The sequence below is a fragment of the Penaeus chinensis genome, chromosome 39 (genome assembly GCF_019202785.1).
Source record: "Penaeus chinensis breed Huanghai No. 1 chromosome 39, ASM1920278v2, whole genome shotgun sequence".
In the NCBI taxonomy this organism is placed as follows: domain Eukaryota; kingdom Metazoa; phylum Arthropoda; class Malacostraca; order Decapoda; family Penaeidae; genus Penaeus; species Penaeus chinensis.
This window is the reverse complement of record NC_061857.1, coordinates 18,946,949-18,947,459: the sequence shown is the minus strand read 5'-3', so window position 1 is coordinate 18,947,459 and position 511 is coordinate 18,946,949. Positions and strand designations below refer to the sequence as shown.

Genomic DNA, 511 nt, shown 5'->3' with positions numbered 1-511 from the left:
AAAATGCTATGCCTCCATAACAAACTACAAATCGTTTTTAATTATCCTTGCTTTTTCAAGACCAGTAAATATTCTTATAATCAGATAGGGTCAAGAGAGATAGCAGATAATCGCATTCACTGAGACAACAAGCGCCTTATTTTGTTACTTTTGTTATTAATGTGTGAAATGTTTAATTGATTCCCTAATATATTTCCTTTTATCTTTTTAAAATCTAGTTAGAACGCCTTGGATTTCAAGAGACGAAAGACCGAGTTCAGTTTTTAATGCTATAAGAAATTACAGAGAAAAGGCATGCTTGCGAATGATCTCTTGAGGCCGATGATGACGAATCACCCATACACAGTGAACCCTTGGGGTCGCGGGTCCACCTGCGGCCGCTGGAAGCTCGGGGGTCGCGGGTCCACTTGCGGCAATTGGAAGCTTGGTGGACGCGGGTCCACCTGCGGTATTTGGAAGCTCGGGGGTCGTGGGTCTACTTGCGGCCGCTGGAAGCTCGGGGGTCGCGGGT

General features: G+C 45.0%; 1 protein-coding gene across 1 annotated transcript in view; it reads right to left on the bottom strand.

Moving 5' to 3' along the window:
- Positions 1-248: 248 nt before the first annotated feature.
- LOC125046828 (altered inheritance of mitochondria protein 3-like) overlaps positions 249-511 on the bottom strand; it is a 1,015-nt gene continuing 752 nt past the window's right edge. Inside the window, exon 2 of the mRNA XM_047644799.1 lies at positions 249-511. This exon is cut by the window's right edge and continues 195 nt beyond it. Within this exon, the coding sequence (XP_047500755.1) occupies positions 333-511 (179 nt within the window). The 3' untranslated portion in view covers positions 249-332.